The sequence below is a fragment of the Symphalangus syndactylus genome, chromosome 5, assembly GCF_028878055.3.
Source record: "Symphalangus syndactylus isolate Jambi chromosome 5, NHGRI_mSymSyn1-v2.1_pri, whole genome shotgun sequence".
Taxonomy (NCBI): domain Eukaryota; kingdom Metazoa; phylum Chordata; class Mammalia; order Primates; family Hylobatidae; genus Symphalangus; species Symphalangus syndactylus.
Genome location: NC_072427.2, coordinates 19,530,215 through 19,549,839, shown reverse-complemented (window position 1 = coordinate 19,549,839; position 19,625 = coordinate 19,530,215). Strand labels below are relative to the sequence as shown.

The 19,625-nt window shown below is 39.9% G+C and overlaps 1 protein-coding gene across 1 annotated transcript in view; it reads left to right on the top strand.

The window, feature by feature from the left end:
• Window positions 1-19,114, top strand: part of AGBL1 (AGBL carboxypeptidase 1) — an 829,700-nt gene extending 810,586 nt beyond the window's left edge. Inside the window, exon 23 of the mRNA XM_055277333.2 lies at window positions 10,026-19,114. Coding sequence (XP_055133308.2) covers window positions 10,026-10,233 — 208 coding nt within the window. The 3' untranslated portion in view covers window positions 10,234-19,114. The remainder of the gene's footprint in view (window positions 1-10,025) is intronic.
• Window positions 19,115-19,625: the final 511 nt, after the last annotated feature.

Here is a 19,625-nt window from a genome sequence, read left to right as displayed (position 1 = left end):
TGCTCTTTTCTGTCATTGGGGACACTTACCCCACAGTAGAGAACATTAAAATCAGTCTATGTTTCTCACTTTAGAAGACTTATTTTTCTAGTTACATGCTTATATACTTTTTTCCTTTATCTTTGAATTTGAAACTGCTATAGTGCCTTACATGTTTCTCAGCTCCAAGCACCCTCTCTTTGACATAGAGACAGTATTCAATGTTGCAGGATTGAATGGATGATTTAATAACTAAGATTATATGTTGCTGTGGATCATTCAGTCTGTTCTTATTTCTAGTATATGATGCACCATTTTGAGCTACAAGTAAGTTTTTCTGTATTTGAAATTTTTTTCTGTTATATCTTTAAACTATATGTTTTACCATTACATTGATCCTTTATTGTTTTACTTTCACATCTATTATCTTCTCTCCTATTAACTTCTTTCTTATGTATTATATATATGAATTGTAACTTTCTCCCCTACGTTGGTCTTTCAATGTTTCTTTCATATTTATTATTATGTTTTTCTTATTCCTTGGAATATGTCCAGTATGTTTTATGTAAACTTCACAACTCTGATTTTCTTGTCACTGATTTTCCCCCCAGTGGTTTCCACCCTAATTCTTGTTGCTTCAAATGTGATTACGGTTTCCATAAATTTTAATCACCTTTTTTTTCTTGAACTATGATAATTTACTCTTTTCATTTTTTTTTTTTTTTTTTTTTTTTTTTTTGAGGCAGGGAATCACTCTGTCACCCAGGCTGGAGTGCAGTGGCACGTACTCAGCTCACTGCAGTTTCGACCTCCTGGGCTCAGGTGATCCTCCCACCTCAGCCTCCTGAGTAGCTAGCTGAACTACAGGCACATGCCACCATGACTAGCTAATTTTTGTATTTTTTGTAGATGTGGGGTTTTGCCTTATTGCCCAGGCTGGTCTTGAACTCCTAGTCCCAAGTGATCTGCCCACCTACACCTACTGAGTGCTGGGACTACAGGCATGAGCTACTGCACCTGGCCCTGAATAAATATTTGATAAATAAATTATTAAATGAATGAAGGAAGATGCACAAAATAGCAGGAAAAAACTTCTCCAGAGTTTTATTAAAGCACCAGAATAGATACGCATTTTTTGGAGGTTTAGTATTTTATTCTTCAACTCTGCTCTGCTGTCTAAAAAGTAGCTTGACTGTGTTTGGTGTCTTTGTCATGAAATCTTTTCTGATTCCTATGTCCAGGATGGTATTATTGCCTAGGTTGTCTTCCAGAGTTTTTACAGTTTTGGGTTTTACATTTAAGGTTTTAATCTATCTTGAGTTAATTTTTGTATATAGTGTAAAGAAGGGGTCCAGCTTCAATCTGCTGCATATGACTAGCCAGTTATCCCAGCACCATTTATTGAATAGGTAGTCTTTTTCCCATTGCTTGTTTTTGTCCACTTTGTCAAAGATCCTAGATGAAGGTCTTAGATGGAACAAAATCAAAAATTGACAACTGGGATCTAATTAAACTTAACAGCTTCTACTATATCAACACAGTAAACAGAAAACCTACAGAATGAGAGAAAATATTTGCAAACTATATATTTGACAATGGTCTAATATCCAGCATCTGTAAGGAACTTAAACAAAGAGGAAAACAAACAACCCCATTAAAAAATGGGCAAAGGACATGAACAGACGCTTTTCAAAAGAAGACAAATATGTGGCAAGTAAGAATATGAAAAAAAAGCTCAACATCACTGATCATTGAAGAAATGCAAATCAAAACCACAATGAGATACCATCTCTCACCAGTCAGAATGGGTATCATTAGAAAGTCAAAAAATAACATATGCTAGCATGGTGGTGGAGAAAAGTGAACACATACACTGTTGGTGGGAGTGTAAATTAGTTCAACCATTGAGGAAAATACAATGGTGATTCCTCAAAGAGCTAAAAGCAGAACTACCATTCAACCCAGCAATTCCATTCCTGGATATATACCCAGAGGAATATAAATCATTCTACCACAAAGACACATGCACACGAATGTTTATTGCAGCACGATACACAATAGCAAAGACATGGAATCAATCTAAATGCCCATCGATGATAGACTGGGTAAAGAATGTACATGGGTACATATACACCATGGAATACTATGCAGCCATAAAAAAGAATGAGATCATGTCTTTTGTGGGAACATGGATGGAGCTGAAGGCCATTATCTTCAGCAAACTAAAGCAAAAGCAGGAAACCAAATACCACATGTTATCACTTATAAGTGGGAGCTAAATGATGAGAACTTTTAAATCCAAAAAGGAAACAACAGACACTAGAATCTACTTGAGGGTAGAGGTGGGGAGGAGGGAGAGGAGCAGAAAAGAGAACTATTGGGTACTAGCTTAATAGCTGAGTGATGAAATAATTTGTACAACGACCCCCATGACACAAGTTTACCTATATAACAAGCCTTCACATGTACCCCTGAACCTAAAATAAATGTTAAAGTAGCTTGAAATTCTTTATTTCAAAATCTTAAAATTCTTTAAAATGTATCGTTGATAATACTTGTATATATTTATTGGGTATATCAAGTCTTGATTTGTTCTTCATTTTACCTCACATGAAGACAATTCATCTGAATTAGTTGTGCATATCACGGAAAAATGATCCTGGCCTGACCTCCCTTCAGTCCTAGCCATGCACACTGTGCTTTGGCGATACATTGCAGCCTGATGCATATTGTGATGGTTAACACTCAGTGTTAACCATCCATCCTTGATTGAAGGATGCAAGGTATTATTCCTGGGTGTGTCTGTTGCCAAAGGAAATTAACATTTGAGTCAGTGGACTGGGAGAGGCAGACCCACCCTCAATCTGGGTGGGCACCATCTAATCAGCTGCCAGCACAGCTAGAATAAAGCAGGCAGAAGAACATGGAAGGACCAGACTGGCTGAGTCTTCTGGCCTTCATCTTTCTCCCGTGCTGGATGCTTCCTGTCCTTGAACATTGGACTCTAAGTTCTTCAACTTTTGGACTCTTGGGCTTACAGCAATGATTTGCCAGGGGCTTTCAGGCCTTCAGCCACAGACTGGAGGCTGCACTGTCGGCTTCCCTACTTTTGAGGTTTTGGGGACTCAGACTGGCTTTCTGGCTCCTCAGCTTGTGGATGGCCTATTGTGGGACTTCACCTTGTGATCCTGTGAGTCAATTCTCCAGATAAACTCCCCTTCATATATTCATCTATCCTATTAGTTCTGTCCCTTTAGAGAACCCTGACTAATACGCGTATGTTGCTTACTTTTCCTAGTTTCATCCCAGGAACCTAAGATTCCTCAGAGAGATTTTTGGTTGATCTTATCAGAATGCTTAGTAATTTTCAGAAGACTCCTCAGCCTGCTTGACAAATGGGAAAATAATTTACCCATTCTTAGTTCTTTCTTTAAATTTTCCAAACTTAAGTATATTTAGCACATATTTTTCATAGTCTGTAGTTTGAGGTTAAGGCCAATTTCTGATTTCAGTGTAATTGATTTTTTTTGGACTTTTATTTTTTGAGAGTTCAGAAAAGACAATCGAGTATCTTATATTGACTATCCTATATCAGAATTTTTTTTGTTTGCTTGTGTATTCTTCCTTCTATAAACAATGCTAGAATGAACTTCCTAGCATACAAAATAAATGTCTCTGCTCAACCTTTTTACTGATGAGATGTTGAATATCTGGGTGAAAGACTGTGTCTTTTTTAAAGCTTTTGATACTTCTTGCCGATTACTTTCTGGAAAGACTGTGCCACCCTTCAGCACTTGCAAAGGTTATCATTTTACCTGGACCCTCTCTAATGCAACACTTAACAATCTTCTTACATATTTAGTGTCAATTTTATACATGAACAGTGACATCCCATTATATTAACTATTCTTATTTTACTTAGTATAAGCCTCACTTTTTAATTTTTTCCTTATTTTTTTATCCCCATATTCTTCATTTATAAGTTTTCTCTTCACACCCCTGATCATTTTTCACTGGTGAGGATTTTGTTTGGCCAGGTTATAAGAATTCTTTAAATACTCCAGATAATGACCATTCGATGGTTTTCCACATTGCAAGACTTTTCTGGTTTTTTATATGGCTTTCAAATATGTTGACTAGGTTTTAGATTTCTGTTTCATTTCTAAAAGATTTTTTTAAAGAGTTCAATTGCCTTTGGTGTCAAATTTAGAAAGAATTCCATCATAAGTTTTAGAAAACATTAACTGTGTTTTCTTTTGATATTTTTATAATGTACTTTCTTAATATTTTCAAGCCATTTAGAATTACATTTTTATCATGGTGTGAGATAGGGTTATAACTTGATTTCATGCGAAAATTGTTGCAGGCGCTCTATTTGAAAAAAACCCTCTTATAGTATAATAACTTGTATACATAATGGTGTCTTCATTTCCAACTTTCTCTTCTGTTGCACTATATTTTTTGTTTCTTCAGCTTTACTATGTTTTGTTAGAGTAGCTTATAAAGAGTCCTAACATGAATAGAGCAAGTAACTCTTCATTACCCTTTCTTTAATTTTTTTCTTTTAACCCAATTCCATATGTTTGTTGGTGGTTTGGTCTTCTAGTTACATTTCAAACAATTTCAAAAATTTTTAATAATTGAATAAAATATTTACTTCAAAATAGTTTATAATTTTCTTCGTGTGCATTTGGGTGTCACTTTATCGCCCACACTGAAATTTGGTACTTTTTTCATGTAAACCTACATAGTTTTTATTGCTTTTATGACTAAGCATTTTATACATCTTTGTTCTGTTGTGGATTAATTTTTTTAATTGTTACATTAAAGTTTTAACTGTCTAATGTTCAAACAGCAAAACTATTAATATCAATATTAATAATAATACATTTATTCTTGTGACTGAGTAGTTTTTCCTGGTATGCAGGTCCCACAGGTCATTAACCATTCACCTATTTTTGGACATTTTGATGTTCCCAGGTTTGGGCTATTACAAATCAAGCTGCTGTGAACTATCAGGTACAGGTTTCAGTGTGGACATAAGTTTTTATATACCTGGATGTAATGTCCATGAGTGTAACTGTGGCATCATTTTGAAAAGTATGCTTTGAGTTTCTAAAGAAACTAACAAACTATATTCCAGAACGGCTGTACACTCCTACCAGGAATGTATTAAAGATCTGGCTCATCTGTCTCCTCTCCAGCATTTGGTATAATGACTATTTTAAAACTCTATTTCTTTTCATAGGTGGGCAGTCATATCTCATCATAGTCTTAATTTGCATTTCCCTCATAGCTAGTGCTGTTGAACATCTTAAATACGTATATAATGTAGTAAAAAACACCACACAATTTTATAAATTTTAATTCAACTGTTAAACATCATCTTAATAACTTAGGAAAAGAAAAATCTATGTATTTGCTCATATTTTTACTCTTTTGTTGCTTTTTCTGCCTGCTTGTGTTAAAAATTTCTTTTTATTATTTTATTTATTTTTAGAGAGTTTAACCATTCTTTTAGGGTAGATCTGTTGCCAAAAAATTATCAGAAGTTTACTTCCCATGAGAGTGTTTTAAGTTTCCCTTCATTCTGGAAGGATATCTTTGCTAGTTTTAGAGTATTAGGTTGTCAGTTCTTTGCTTTCAACGCCTGAAAAATAGTGTGCCATTTTCTTCTGGCCTTTATGGTTTCTCATGAGAACTTTGCTGCCATTCTAATTGTTTTTCCCTATAGCATTGTTCCCCTAAAGTTTCTCACACAGCTTTCAAGATTTTAAGTTTGTCTTTAGTTGAAGAAGATTAGCTATCATCTGTCTTTGCCTTGATTTCTTTGGCTTTATCTGTTTGGGGGTTTTCTAAGTTTCTTGTATCTGTAGGTTTATGTCTTTTGCAAAGTTTAGGACAGTTTCAGACATTATTTCTTTGGATAGCTTCACAGCCTCTCTTCTTTTGGGACAATGGTGAAATGAAGATTAGATCTTTTGTTATAGTCCTACGGGGTCTTCATGTTCTCTTTATTTTTTTTTTAAGTCTATTTTCACGCTTTTGTTCAGACTGGGTTTTTTCTATTTTTTCTACTTTCAGATTCACTGATTCTTTCCTCTGCCTTCTCCTTTCTGCTGTTGAGTCCCTCTATTGAGTTTCCTTTATCTAGCTTTTGATATTTTTTTCATTCTAAAATTTTCATTTCATTTTTCTTTATAGCTTCCATCTCTTTGCTGAGACTTTGTGTTTTTTACAGAGTTCTATAATTCTGTTATTGGATTTCTCACCTCTCCAGTTTCCATTTATTCTTCTTTATTTTCCCTACCTTTCTTCTGGGATTTTCTATTTCTTTCCTGAGACATTTTATTTTTTTCATTTGTTTCATGTGTGTCCATAATTACTCATGGGAACACTTACATGCTTTAAAATCCTTGTCAGATAATTCTAACAGCTCCATCATATTGCTGTTGGCATGTCTTGATTATCCTGATTCTTGGTATGATGAGTGATTTTCTGTTGAAACTTGGGCATTTTGAGTATTATTCTATGAGGCTATGGATCTCATTTAAATCTTCCGTTTGAATTGATCTTCTCTGACACCATTCAGACAACAGAAAAAGGGAGCTTGATACTGTCAGGTGTTGGGTGGAAGTCTAGGTTCCCCACTAGGCCTCCAGGGGCACCCAGTGTGGGGAGGAGCTCCTTGCTACTGCTGGGCCATGGTGGGAATTCCAGCTCCCCACCAGGACTTTGCTGATCCCACTCTGGCCAGAAGCAGCAGCAGTTTCTCCTCACTGCGCTCCACTGGTAGGGGACAGTCTTGTTACCAACAATTGCCTGTAGAGGTCCAGGTTCCCCATACAACCTCCACTGATATTGAAGGGGAGGAAGCCACATTATTAACCAGTGGGGATAAAAGTCTTGGCTCCCACCCCTGCCTTCTCTCCCTGCTCCTCCTCCTCAGCATGAGGGAGATGGGGGTTTGGGGCACGTTCTAACAGTCTGGTGAGAGTAGAAGCCTAGGCTCCCTGCTTTTGTTGATGGGGATGGGAGTGGGACTGCTGGTTTTTCTGTGGTGTTTGCCTGGAGTAGAACAAACTTTTCTTTCTTGATAAGCTGCCCCCTTCCTCATCGTGTGGCTAGAGAACAAGCTCTTGTTGGGGCTTTTAGTCATCTGCACCTGTTGGCATTTCCAGCTCTCAGCTGTTCCAGCTCCAAGTCTAGAGTATGTGAGGCCCAAAGGAAACCCAGGGAGATCATTGTCAACTCCACCTGCTAGTCTTGAGGCCCTGCCTTTTTCTCTCCCTACTCTGTCTGCGTTTCAGTGTCTTCTTATTGTTTTAATATATAATATTTTAATATATAGTATTGAAGGAAATTAGGAAGAGGGAAAGGTAAAAATACTTCTCCATCTTTTCAGAAGTGAAAGTCCTTGAATATGTATCTTAATTCCTTATTAGAATGTGTACGTTGCATTTGGACAAATAAGTGAGAGATAAAATTAAATGATTTTGAGACTCCTAAACTTATGTTTATAACATGTTACATAACGTATTATCATATCATATATAAGTTATATATTCTATTTGTGATATCTATTATATTTATTATATATAATAAATGGATATTACACATAAACATATTACATGTATTTTATTATATATAAATGACAAAACCATATTTGTTATAAATCACTAAAATTCACAGACATGATAATTGTGGTATAATCCATATATAAAAATCTTTAAAAAATAAAGTAATTCCACAAAAGATGATTCAAATATGGGTTTTTCTATATATACCCCTGTTATATGTTCAATTCAGCAACCCTTTATTGCATGTTTAGTATGATCTCATTACATTCTAGGTGTTCTATAGTATAAAATAAACATAAATCTGACAGAGGCATGCACCTTATTGACAAGAACACTATAACCATGTTAATGATAAAAATAAATTAATTTGTAAAGACTCATATTTAGAAAATGGAAATTTCATTAAGAGATGGAGTTATCAAAATAGTCATTTTGTAGTAATTAAAGTGAGCTTTTTAAAAAAGCTGCATTTTGTTGTATGTTGAGGGGTTGGCAGACCGTTTTAGGAAATTGTGAAGGCTTGGGAAAACATTACATCTGGTATGTCTAAATGATCACAACAAGTACGACTTGACAACTTGACGAGCGGGAGAACTGCAAGTTCATGAGTGACTAGAGCCAACTGTGCAGGATGCAAGGCAGGACATTATTTAAGCAAGACTGACCTTGTTGTGTCCCAGTGGACCCTGTAGGAAAGCCCTGTTCATCAATACTCACATTGCACTAATAGGCAAGGGAGCATCATTGCAAATTGCACAATTTGAAAGTGGCATAATAAAAATGATGTTTTAGAGAAATTATTAGGAGTGCCAATTTGGCTGGTTTTGCGATAGTTATTGCAGTAACCCAGGTATGAAGCAGCAAATCTACATGCATGCTCTTCTTCCACACCATGTTTCACTATGTTCTTCAGAATCGACAGCAGAGCAATGGAATTAAAATGTGGTGATTACCTTTATTTCACAGAATACTCTGCTAGACAATATCCCTGTGTTTTCTCCTTTAGTATTCAGTGCAACTATTAAGGTATTATTATTGACATTCTATGAGATTAAGCAGTTTTTCCAAAGTCCCACAGCCAATATTTAAACACAGGCTCTTGACATTGCATGACACTGACACCTCCATACCTAGCATGATGGCAGGTGAGGCACAGGCTGCCAGGATTCTCGATCACTTGAGCCTGTGTTGCAGCTGGGGCAGCTCTTGCCTTCTTTTACTCAGCTACTTTATTACTCACAAGTCAGCCTGTAAAATATGATAACAATTTAATGTTGTGGTGCTGTAGAAACAAGTTTCATATTTCTTCCCCTTCCTCTCCATTCAGGCAATGTCCCACCAGACCCTCAGTTTAGGGTACCGCAGCCTGGAGAGCACAGAAGCAGCTCGCATCAGTCAGCAGACAATTAAGACACTGGCCTTTGATTCATTTCCCGAGCTAACATGTAACCATGCCGCTGATTACCCATTTTCATTGTTTATGGCGAGGCAGGTGGATGAACAGCTCTGCCTGATTTATGAAGTGCTTGCCTTCTATAAATTACGGAGCAGAAACCCAGCACGCTGCTAATCCTAATTGGTTAAGTCCTAAGTAGGGAGTGATTAGAAAGTCTTCAGGAATGAAGGTGCCTCACGCAAATGAGGGAGACATACAGCTCCTTGGGAGGAAACTCGCCCTGCTCACAATATGCAGTAAAGTTTTTGTTAATGTTCATTCCTACTGCCCTCTTCTATCTCTTGCTGGTCAACCCCTGTTGATCTTCCATTTGTTAATAAACTGGAGAGAGGGCGTAAGTGGGAAAGCACAGACACTGTAGAAGCAGAATGCTGTTTGCCCGCTTACTCTCTCATTTGTTAATTTCAACCTGGATTAATTTTCCAGCTCCTATAAACCATTCATCATGATGAAGGAGAACCGTGCGATATGACTCATAGTGCTGTTTATTGGAGTGGGAAACACGAGGGCTTTGAGTTCTGTCTACCTGCGTTCCAATCCCACTCTTTCCTGGAAGAAAATGACATGGCATTCTCAGACACTCAGTGATGACCTTCTCTGATTGTTCACTTAAAGCCTAAACTGTTTTGAAAAATTCTAAATATGAGGCTGTGCACATCTTCTGATTGGAAATAGGGCTAAGAAATGTATACTCTGCTGGCAAGGGAAGAAAGAAGCCTGCAAATTGTATACAACTTTCCCCACCCCAGCCTCAAGGTTGAGGACACAAGGGAGTGTGAATATGACACATTTAAAGGAGCAGTGACCTGAGATTAAGACTCAGAGCAGGAAACTTCCACTCTCCTGTTCCAACCAATTGAATGTGTTCCCTTTTTTGGCTAATTTCTCTTTTCATTTCTCTCTCCTCTTCCCCATCTTCCTCCTTTTACCTCCCTTCCCCTTTGTACATTTTCCCTGTCTACCTTCCTCTTCTTCCTTTCTTCTCCATATTTCCCGGGACCCAATGGCAGGTGCAGCAGCAGCAGTGGCAGCATCCCTTTGGAACTGGAGGATGAACCTGCCTGTATGGAGGAGATTGATTACAGTACAGACAGCAGCTCAGACCAGGAAGGGAGCTTGTCTGAGCTGGACCGGAGGATCCAGGAGTGTGCCTTCAATAAGGATGAGGGAGAGGAAGAAGAGGAGGCACCAGGGCAGGGAGGAGAAGCCATCCCATAGCCCCGAGGTTCACAGCAAGTTCTGTGTCTCCAACCATTGGATTGGACTAGCAGTTGTGCTGCTGCTGCTTCATCATCAAACACACACAATGTATACGTCAGTGCAAAAAGTCAGCCTATGTGAGCTCAGCCACCCCATTTCCAGATTTTATTCTAGTTTCCCTATGCATAGAAGCTAGCCACTTTATAACATTTTATATGTAGAGTTAGGTAGCCCTTGGGGCCTATGCAAGCTGCCATTGTACTTAGAATGGGACCCAATGGGTAGCCTCAAGATTACCATGGATCCTTTCAAGATTGTTCTGAGTTCTTCTCCATTCCTGTGCTTGAACTGGAGCAAGCTAGAAGTAGAGGAGTTGGCTTCTTCTTGGCTTCTCAGCCAGAATTCTAAGTGGTTATTTAAGTTGTTCCATATACGAGTGTTATCTTCCACTGTTTTCTCCCCACCATAGCATTTGAGCTCCCCAGAACAAACCACTGAGACCGGGGATCCTGGCAGGGTCTTCAGATGCTGGGGCTTGAACATGAAAAACTGCGCATCCAAGTAATTGCAGGTTTCATCTGTGATCTTCTCAAGCAACATATATTTTACATATGTGGTACAGGCCAGAAGCTGCACTAGACTCTAAGAAATAAGACACGGTCACTGATCTTCACAGATTTTAAGATCCTGTGTATTCAGACCACCAAACATAATGCTAGGAAGTAGCAAGACATATTGGAAAATCTATTCATTTCCGAATCAGACAGATATGGTTCATATGCTAGATCTGGCAGTTGCTTGTTATGACAACTTAGGCAAGTAATTAAATTTTCCTAAACTTCAGTTTTCTTATATATAAAATGTGGATAAGCATATCTATATCATAAAGTTATTGTAGGATGAAATGAGATAATATATGAAAGTGTATATATAGCTTAGCATTTGGTACACAACGACATTGGCTTATTTTTCTTCATAACACAATAGAACATTCTATATAAGAATTCTGACAGTTAAGAAAAATTCTCACCAGCCTGGACAACATGATGAAACCCCATCTCTACTAAACCCCATCTCTACAAAAATTAGCCAGGTGTGGTGGCGCACACTTGTAATCCCAGCTACTTGGGAGGCTGAGACAGGAGAATCGCTTGAACTTAGGAAGTGGAGTTTGCAGTGAGCCGAGATTGCACCACTGCATTCCAGCCCAGCAAGAGAGCAAGACTCTGCCTCAAACAACAACAACAACAAACCCAGAATCCAGAATTCTCTGGAGTCACATGGTAGGAAATATGCCCTCTTACTGGAAGGGAGCTGGGAAGGAGATTACACAGGAGCAGAATCTAGGAGGCGGGAATGACTTAAAACAGGTGAAAATGGAGCAAGGCCTTTCAGCATTCGGAAGGAAGCAGCTTAGTTATTTGAATAATGAAGTGTACAAGACCTGCGAAGAAAGGATGAGAAGGGACAACAAAGGCAGTGGTAGAGTGAGAGATAGAATATGCTAGGTCAAATTTAGGCTGTTTTAGATGTCATGTGCATTTAGTTAGGATTAGGTTTAGCTGCAAGAGATGGACAACTTATCATAGTAGTAGCTTTCATAAGGCATAAGTCTATTTCTCTTTCCTGTGGAATTTTACACACTGGAAGACTAGTCCTAGTGTCATGGCTGCATGGTGTCAGAGACCTGGCTTCTGCAGTTTTCTGGCTCTACTTGTGTGTTGCTTCTACTCTTGGTCTAGAATGGCTGCTGAAGCATCAGTCACTGCATCTGCATTCCAGGCGGTAGCAAGAAGAACACAAAAAGAAACGCCTGTTTTCTATCTTTCCAAAAGCTATACATACTATTTCTTCTTAATCCCATCAGCTGAAAAAAATGGGCCTATAGCCACAGGAATCTGCAAGAAAGGTTATAAAACATAGTCTTTATTTGAGGTGGGCCCAGCTAAAATTTGTAATTTGAAGTAAAAGTCTGAATACTAAGGGAAAAGATAATAATATATATTGGGGGATTACATATCTGCCAGAAGACTTCTCCTGAAGTTCCAAACACCACCAAGGGAGTTTTGGATATATTAGAATAATCTCAGATGAAACTCATAGCACATACCTCTTGACCAGCAGAAAGCCACAGAACAAAACAGGATTAGCTCCAAGGCATAGAATAAAGGCATCTGTGTTGTGATTTTGGGAGTTGATAGCATTATTGATAGTCTCTGATTTTTTTTAACTCTTTTCCAAATTTCCGTGCTGTAGTTCAGAAACTGTACATCCATTCTTCATATTAAGACATGTATGTTACAATTTGTAACATATGCAAGAAATTTGAAGAATATTAGCAAAGATACTAAAAGTGAAACCCAAACACTATATATCTCTTAACTCCTCCCATATTTAATCTTTCCACTCTTAAATAAAGGCTAGCATAATGGTGCTGATTTTTCTTCGCTTTGAGGATTCAAGGAGATAATATTGAAATGTAATTGCTGAGAGAGGTGGGAATGATGCTAGCTTATCATTAATTATTATTTCAACCCAAATTAGTTTTGGGGGTTAGCTTCTGGTCATAAGGCATGTTTCTGAAAAAATGTGACCATGACAGATAAGTTTTTACATGGCATGTTCAGAAAAAGCCAGGAACATGAAGTACTTGTTGATCCATCTATGTAACAAATGTATATTTAACCCCTAATTATGGGTCATGCACTTTACTAAGCTCTACGGATGCAGATAAGAAAGACCCATTTTGTGCCCTCAGTAACCAGAGAAAGAAAAACAATAAACATTCTAATGTAATGCAGTGTGGCCCATGCCATTATGGAACTATGCAAAGAATATTACAAAAACGCCTACTCTAATGGGGGTGGCAGTTGTGGTAAAAGTCTACCAAAAGAAGGTCATAATTTGGGTGATTCTTGAAGAATATGCAGGAGTTTTCAGGTACAAAGGGAGAAAAGACATGTGAAGGAGTGGAAAGATTTTGTGCAAAGGCCCTGTGGTAGAGTAAGAGCTTGAAATAAAATGTTCAGTGTGACTGGTTTAAAAGATGTGTTTGCATATGAGGAAAGGAGGAGAGTGACAAGAGATGAAATGGAAAAACTAGACAGCAGTCAGATAAAGCTGCATTTGGCATTCCTTGATGAAGAGGCTGAACTTAATTCTGAATGTAATGGGGGAGACTTAAAGAGCTTTCAGCAGAGGCATGCCTGTGACTGATATCAGCTGTCTATATCAGCACCATTGTTCCCTTGTTTACGGCTGAGGGTTTGGTGCTACTGCTATACTGGCTGTTCAGTGGTTTGAGGAGTGCCCCAGGTGTGATACTACTATATTTGAAGAGCAGAACGTTTGCATTCATGTCAAAGATAATAAGTGCAGTTTGGGGACATGTTGAATGTTGGTGGCCTACATGATAGCCCGTTCGAAAGGTTTCCTAGAAATCAGAGGTATATCAGGAAGCAGAAGAACAAAGAGAGGTGTACCTAACACCAAGTGATTTTGGGGACACAGGTGAATGTCCTGAGCACCTAAGCCCAGGACATTCACTAAGGTGTCAGTGAGTTGGGAAGGCAATTGACTGGAGGGAAGAGGGGACTTGGGAGCAGACCTCTCTCCTTTCCTGCTAGGACTGAAGGCTATTTGGTGTCACATCTCACCAGTCTTCTGTCCAGAGTTAGAGGGTACTTACTTGAGAGTTAACTCTCGATAGTTATAAGAGCCATTCTTCCAGTCAAGCCAGGGCTTCCTCTTGCTGGCCAGACCACTTCAGTGAATTGTTCGGAAAAAACGTGTTCTACCAAATTCAGAGGCAAACTAAGATGACCCAAGAATTCCAAGGAGTTGTAGGCCATAATGGGAAGCAAATGTGGTCCAAAACATGCAGAGGAGGGAAGAGTACAGAGAGGCGATGTTAGGGCCAGGCCAAGTGCATGACGTCCTGTACCAGCTGTCATTCCGTGCTCTGCATGCAGGACTGGAACTGGGGCTGAGGGGCTGTGGGGGCCTGCAGCTTCCTGGGACAGACTAGTGAAATTTCTCTGATGGGCAAAGGTTGGGAGCTCTCTGATTTCACTTTTAGGGTAGTCCCATTGTTAGAATAGAAGCCCAAAACTTGCCACCCATGAGCCCCCAAAGGTGGAAACTACCGACCGTTCATAACACTTCCCTCTGGCAAGAGGCTTAGTGGCTCCACATTTCCTTCAGAAGGAAATCTAAATGTCTCAACAGATCCCTTTATAGTCTGGCCCCAATCTCCTTGACAGCCTTAGCTTCTGCCATTCTTTATTCTCTTCTATTTGCCACAGAACATACCCTCTTTTTCTCTCATCGCACTTATGCATGTGTGTGTCTACACACATATGCACATGCACAGTGCAATAGGGGCATGCAAGGTCACTTCTTAAGCCACACAGCTCCCTAAATGTCCTTTTTGATTTCTCTAACATTTTCACATTTTTCCTCTGCCTCTGATAAGAATCTCCCATTCCCTCATTTGGGAATATCAAAACCCAGTTCAAATATCACCTTTCTTCTGTAAAACTTGTCCTCATCGCCCAATGCCAAGTTATATATAATCTCTCTTCCATGCCCCTGTTGCACTGTTTATACATCTCTTTTATACTATGGTTATTTTTAACTTGATATATATGCCTTTTATACCCACACCCCCATTCACCATTGAATAGTGAGCTCTAAAGTGCACAAACCTGCTATTATCTTGGCATCTGTCCCTGTACCTAGCATACTTCTTAACACATTGCAGGTGTTCAAAAATGTGTCTTCCCCTCAGCTTCAAACCTGGACATCCAATGTCTCAATAAAAGCTCACTTATTTTCCTTATATCCCCCCCATTTTCCATCTCAAAGAAGAGTTTGTGTTATAGAAAGGGAAACTGCTTTCACTAAAAGGAGGTCTAGCACAAGTGCAGCCTGGCCTCTCAAGCTGGTGGTTGCCATGGAAGACTTCCCAGTGCGAGGCGAGCTTAAAAAGGGGCAGGGTGTCCTTGTCCTGACCTGTGTTGTGCAAATGTTTAGAGTGGTGATAATGGAGGGGTGGCATCTCCAAGGGTTCCCAGGAGCTGCCACATTTACCCAGGTGCTCTGCCTCCTATGCTCCCTTTGGTGAGAACTGGCTGTGCAGCTCCATGGGTATCATGCCAACTTGGCTGCCTGGGCCCTCCTTGCAATCCCATCAATAAGAATCAGCATCCAAGAATTCCATACATTGGCTTCAGTTTCCTTCCAGAAAGAGGATTCAGAGCCACCAAGAACATTTGAAATTAACCTGCTCCTTGAGTTACAAGCTCATCTTGAGGGTTGCCAACACAAGGAAGGTCATATTACACCCTTCCATTTATCAGCCTGGAAAATGGCGCTGTAGAATAGATTTGATATTCCAAGGAGAGCCTCTGCCCTATGCCAAGAGAAGGGGCTCCCAGGAAATGCCTGACATAAGTCATCTTTGTTAGGGCCTCAGAAGAATGACCCGCATGGTGGATCTCAGCATTTGGATTCGCATTAAAATGACAGATTTGTTTTGCCCTGCTGGTACAGTTCACCCCAGCTCCCCAAACTCTCTAGTCTTGGAAAGACATGCATAGTAGCCTGGTGCTCACCAGGAGGGCTTTTCTGGGCAAAAATAATTCATCAGGTCTGGAGCCTGCTGCTGTCTTCCCAACAGATGTCCTCTTTTGATGTGTTGCAGTTTGTCTTCATGCTACCAATCCTTGATAAAAATGTTCTTTAGAAAAGAAAAAAAAGAGTGGTAAAAGGGAATTTTGAGATAAAAATGGATTATTTTACAACCTTTCAGTGCCTAATAATAAAAAGATACAATTGCATATAACTTAAAATCATCTATTACACGTATATAATTCAACATAATGGAGCTGAAACTGAAACTGAGCTTGAGTTCCCCACCACACACACACACACACACACACACACACACACACACACACACACGGCACGGGGCTTTAAGCATAACAATGAGTGAGGGAAGGTTGATCCTAAACATATGACATGTGTTCATACGGGTGAGGGGCAGCTAGTTGATGATTTTAGGCTCTACTGTCACACACAAGTCGAGATGAAGGCCTTTTGGGTGGAAGATGGGACTCAACTCTCATCAGCACGTGACATAAACTGGACTTGAAGTGTGTATATATTCTGGGCCAGTTGTGGGTTCAGTATCATTGGTATCAATGCAAAGTAAAGTGGGTTCAGTATCATTGGTAGAGAACACAGACTATGAGAGAATTACTGAATGAGCCACATTTAGGTCTTATGACAAGTAGCTTAACAGAGGAGAGCACTAACTGTTTACAAGGCTGAAGCAGGCAAGGCGTGGTGGCTCACAACTGTAATCCCAGAACTTTGGGAGGCCAAGCTGGGAGGATCCCTTGAGCTCAGGAGTTTGAGACCAGCCTGGGCAACATAGTTAGATCCTGAATCTACAAAAAATAAAGAAAAAAAATAGCCAGGCATGATGGTGCATGGCTGTAGTCCCAGCTACTAGGGAGGCTGAGGCGGGAGGATCACCTGAGCCTGGAAGGTTGAGGCTACGGTGAGTCGTGATCACACCACTGCACTCCTGCCTAGGTGACAGAGTGAGACCCTGTACTCTGTCTAAAAATAAATAAAAAAGCGGAAACAAAGATGATTCTACATGGGGGGATTTCAATGATCTTTTATAGTCTCTAGGCTCTTACGGGGTTAAAATGATTTCTTGGTATCAAACAAGTATTATGACCAGCTCCTGGCAAAATAAGTAACACTTAAGCACAATTATTTGGAGCTATTCAGTTAAAGTGTCTGACTGTGGCCCTGGTCTTGAAGGGCGGGGCAAGACATGGCATTGAGTTCCATTGTCTCTACTGGCTGTGGGATGGGAGAAGAAGCAGAGAGGCCGACAGGTCTGCCATCCAAACATCCAGGGTATGGAGGTTAAATGAATGAATGTCCTGGGGTAGAAAACTATCAACCAGACCCCACCCAGACTTCATTCTGAAAAGGAAGTTATTTTGGGAGGTATTAGAGGAGGAAAAATCTGCCTATGTTTCTGCTCTGCTCAGACAATCACATAGTGACTCATTTCACTCTCAGTACCAGCTCTGTGGGATAAATGGACATTATGATTGCCATTTTAAAAATAAAGTGCACCCATACTTAAAGAGACACGTTTAGTAAATGATAGAGCTGGAATCTGTTCCCAGGCAAATCTGACTTCCCAACTCATGCTCCCTCCACTTCCCCAGAGGAGGTGAATATGAACCATAACACAGTTACAGCTAACGTGGTAATTAGCAACACTTAGTATCTATAATAGTCTAAGACTGTCGCAGGTGTCATCATGTTTAAGCCTAAAACTTCAGCCCAATGAGCTAAACTCTGTTGTTATGCTCACTTTATAAGTGAGGGCATTAAGAATTTAAGGGCTAGCCTAAGATGATACAAGTAGTTAAGTACCAGATCACAACCTTAACTCAGGCAATCGGACTCTTAAACTTGCTCTCCAAGGAAAAGCACCTTTCTTCAAAGACCCCTAAGGGCCTTCTGAGAGGTTATGGAGCAACTCTCCATCTCTAGGAAAGTGTATTTTTCTTGTAGATCCTTGACTCAAATATAAGTAACTCCTGCTGGACTTTTCTGCATAACTTCCTGCTTCTCTTCAAACTCAACAGGTTCAAAGTCAAAATCTCCTCCCAACAAAATCTCTACCTCCAAATTCCTAAACTTGATTATGCCAATAGTAAACCGGCGTTGTTTGATTTCTTTGTGTGCCAGATGCACTGTCTGGCCGAGGCAGGCACTCAGAGCTTCACTAAATGGATGAATCTGCAGTGTTGTCGAGTGTGAGTCTTAGTTTTGGTTGGAGTCCAAAGCTAAGAATCAGACTCGATAACACTGTTCTCACCTGGACATCAAGTTTTCTTATTACTCTTCTCACCTTTGGTGGTGCCTCCTTTCCAACCCTTTCATTCCTATGCAGCCTGATGGTATTGAGAAGGGAAACCGGCTTCTACTTTCGCTGCTTATAATTTGTCAGTGACCTCCCATGGTCTTAAGGATAAAAGGCAAACAGGACCTAGTGCTTGAGCCCTTTCAGATCCAGCCACTATGTAATTTTCTGGTCTCTTCTCTTGACACCAGCCCCTGTTAAAGTCATAAAAACTTACTTTCAATTCTCAGAAAGCACCTTACTCTTCTGTTCCCTCTGCTGCCATCCATGTGCCTAATTCTATCCATTATGTGTTTAAATGTAGTCTCCTCTGAGAAGTCTCCCATGATCTGATTCTGAGTTCCTACAGTCGTCTTGGAGAAACTCAGTCACAGCTTTTGTTGCATGGCATTGCCTGTGGACTTTGCTGTCCCCTCTTCACCACCCCCCCACCACCCCACTGCACTGAGACTGTAATATCTTGGAGAACAAAGACAATTTTGTTCACTGCTACATCCTGAGGGCCTAGCATCGTGCCCAGGATGTGGTGGGACTTCCGTATATATGTGTTGAATGGTTGAGATCTTAATTTCCATTACAAAGGTCTCCTGAGAATGACCTCCTACCCGTTTCCTCAGTAACCTCTTACACATGGAGAGCAGAGCTGCAGGAAAGCAGGAGACACATGAGTCCAGCCAACTCAGATCTTCAAGGAGGCGTCCAGGAGAAACCTCCCTCAGCCCCGTTTGCGGTGCCTCCTGGTCGGTAATTTTCCAGAAGCAGTTTCTTGCTTCCTCCAAATGGCCTGTAGAGGTCAGAAAAGGGCCTTGTTTTCCAATCACCGACTATCCTCTCTACATTAGCATTCATCTCGGGTGTCTATAATTAAGCAAGCCTAAGCTGGGCACATAGGAACGGAAATGCATTGACTTTAATAAAACAGAGTGTAAAACAACTTTAGATTGACTCCAGCCTTGTTTATTCTTGCACACTTGTAATTCTGGTTTGGTATATTCCCAGTCAAAGAGACCATTGTCCTGGGAACTGAAGCATGTCCCTTGCTTCATTGCTACTGCAGCCTGTCCAAGGAGGCAAGCCGCACCAGCTTGCTGCTACCGGCTCACATCATTTTTTCTTTTTTAATTTTTTAAAGAAGAAAAAATAACAAAGAGAAGAACGTGTGGGAACGATGAGAGGAGCTCCTGTTGATGTCCTGGACTTTGTGTGTGTGTGTGTGTGTGTGTGTGTGTGTTTGTGTGTCAATGTAAGTATATTCAGAGTCCAGAAAAAATATGTAAATAATAAAAATGGATCAGGCACTCTGGTCTTCACCTATTGTAAAATTTAGGAAATGATGGTTTTGTTCTTTAAGTGATTCCCTAGCATATGGAATAGAACATTATAAGGGAAGTTGAGAGTCTAAGGTTTAGGCTCTGGCTCTGTTACTTCAATATATGGCTTTGGGCTGACC